Source organism: Propithecus coquereli, unplaced genomic scaffold (assembly GCF_000956105.1).
Source record: "Propithecus coquereli isolate 6110/MARCELLA unplaced genomic scaffold, Pcoq_1.0 Scaffold79, whole genome shotgun sequence".
Classification (NCBI taxonomy): domain Eukaryota; kingdom Metazoa; phylum Chordata; class Mammalia; order Primates; family Indriidae; genus Propithecus; species Propithecus coquereli.
This window is the reverse complement of record NW_012154062.1, coordinates 1,958,872-1,961,052: the sequence shown is the minus strand read 5'-3', so window position 1 is coordinate 1,961,052 and position 2,181 is coordinate 1,958,872. Positions and strand designations below refer to the sequence as shown.

Here is a 2,181-nt window from a genome sequence, read left to right as displayed (position 1 = left end):
CCACCCCCAGCCGCCGCCGCCGCCGCCGCCTTCGCTTTGACGTTGCCGGGGGCCGGGAGGGCGGCCGCGGCGGGCTCCGCAGCCTGGGCAGCCTCCGCCAGGGTGCGCGCCGGCCGCCGCCGCACGGCCGTCCCGGGAGCCCAACAAAGAGCACGCGGCGCCGGCCGCCCGCACTCGCGCCCTGAGGCTCCCGGCCCCCGAGCGTCCGGCGGCGGTTTCGGCGCGGCGGCCGGGGCGGGCGATGGAAGATGGAAGGGAGCAACGCCGGGGTGAGGCTCCGGAACGACCCCGGCGAGGGCGTGGGGCGCGCGGGTGTCCACTGTCCGACTTGGGGTCTGGTTTGCTTTGTCGCTCCTCGGTTCCTCAGGGTCCCCGGGGCCACTTGTGTTTGTGTCTTGACGATAGGTTCTGGTAACTATTTTCCTTTTTGAGCTTTCTTCCTTTGTGTTTGTTGGGAGCCCAGAAGGATCAACTTTGTGGTGTTAAGGTTTAGGGGTTTTAGTTCATCCCTCTGCTCTGAAAACCTAAGACCTGAGAGAAAAGCTTGAGTACTGGTTCTTGCTTAAAGATCAAAAGGAGGAAAGCGTTAGAGGACCTGATGTGCCGATTTTACTCTGCCAAGTCAGCCCTTGTATTTAGGGACTATCACGTTTCTGTCAGAAACAAACAAAAAAAACCCTCAACAAACTTGCATTGAGCGAGCAAACAGACAAGGGGAGATTATTCGGTGTAATATTCCCAGTAGCTTTTAAAGACGTTTAAATCGTTCAATTTTTACATGCATTTAACTTTATCCATTGTTTTCAGCTGAATGTACGGGAAATGATGTTCTGAGATTTTTTTTAAAAAAAAAACAGATTAACACAGATTAGACAACGTGGGTTTAGAATGTTGTCGGTGACCTAAATAATAAATGATTAATTTCGCCATTCCGCGGTGTTAAAGGCTATTAAACACCCACTAGGCAGACGAGGTAATGGGCACTACTATTTCATTCTCCAGAGACTGGTCTCCTGACAGTGGGATCCAAGATTTCCACTCCACCATCACTCTTGAGTGGCTCCAGGTGTTGGGGTAGGGAAGCGGGAGATCTGGAAAATTACTGTAAGTGGGATTCTGGCAGCAAATGCTTCCATTCATTAGTTATAATTGAGTGTGTGCAGAGGCTTTTGCAAACCCCATAGCCAGGTGAGTAAGACAGGATTTCTGCTCTCAAGGAGATTGCTTTCTATTAGGAGAAAGAGACTTATGCATAGGTTATGATGCAGGATCCAGAGGAAGGAGAGGCTCTGGCCCAAGGGCTTGGAAGTTCTCAGAGAGGAGCTGGCAGTTGAGCTGGACCTTGAAAGGGAGGGGTTGGTTGGGTTTTTGTGAGATGTGGGGGAAAGGATGTTCCCTGTTGAAGGAAGGGAAACGCACTTTCTATCCTCTTCCAAGAAATACTTTACCATCCTTTCTTTTCTGAGAGTGTCTACAAATCAAGAGATTTTCTTTTAATAAGTTATTACATTCCTCTTCAGCAGTTAAAAATGCAACATGTTCAGCAGAAGCAGTAAAACAAATAATGCAAAATAAGCTAGCATCTTCTCAACCGATTTTTAGTGGCTGGGTACAGCTTTCTTATATTCATCCACAAATGATTTGGTTTTGTTTGTCAAATATTTCATTAATAAAGAGCTCTTTGTACCAAAAGGAGAAGAGTGGTTGGTACCAAGGAAAAAACACTTGAACTAGTAGGTAGGACACCTGGCATGTAGGTTTTGCCACTGATTTGGGTGAGTTTTTGTCACTGTCTTGGGCAAATCATTTAACCTTTGTATTAACTAGCTAAAGTTCTTCCTCTGTAGGGTGAGGGGATTAGGGAGATACATGCTGTCACAGAGCCTTGTAGCTCTAACATTTTATGTTTCCATGCCTAGACTTGTGTATGTATTTCTTATTCATGGATGTACTCTTAATTTCACATTCTGAATATCTCTGTGTGTTCTGTGAATGGATCAGCACTCTTATCCTGGCTATTGAATTTGGGAGAGTGATTAAAGCTGCAAAGCTAAAATAACCTTAATAAGGTGAAATTCCATGCTTGAATGTTATTTTTAAAAATGCGAGAATAAGAAGCTTGATTTGCAGGCCGGGTGTGGTGGCTCACGCCTGTAATCCTAGCTCTCTGGGAGGCCGAGG

The 2,181-nt window shown here is 47.3% G+C and overlaps 1 protein-coding gene across 1 annotated transcript in view; it reads left to right on the top strand.

The window, feature by feature from the left end:
• Nucleotides 1–111: 111 nt before the first annotated feature.
• The window catches only part of LOC105825207 (PH and SEC7 domain-containing protein 3-like), a 254,323-nt gene continuing 252,253 nt past the window's right edge, over nt 112–2,181 (top strand). The window contains exon 1 of the mRNA XM_012662911.1: nt 112–269. Within this exon, the coding sequence (XP_012518365.1) occupies nt 249–269 (21 nt within the window). The 5' untranslated portion in view covers nt 112–248. The remainder of the gene's footprint in view (nt 270–2,181) is intronic.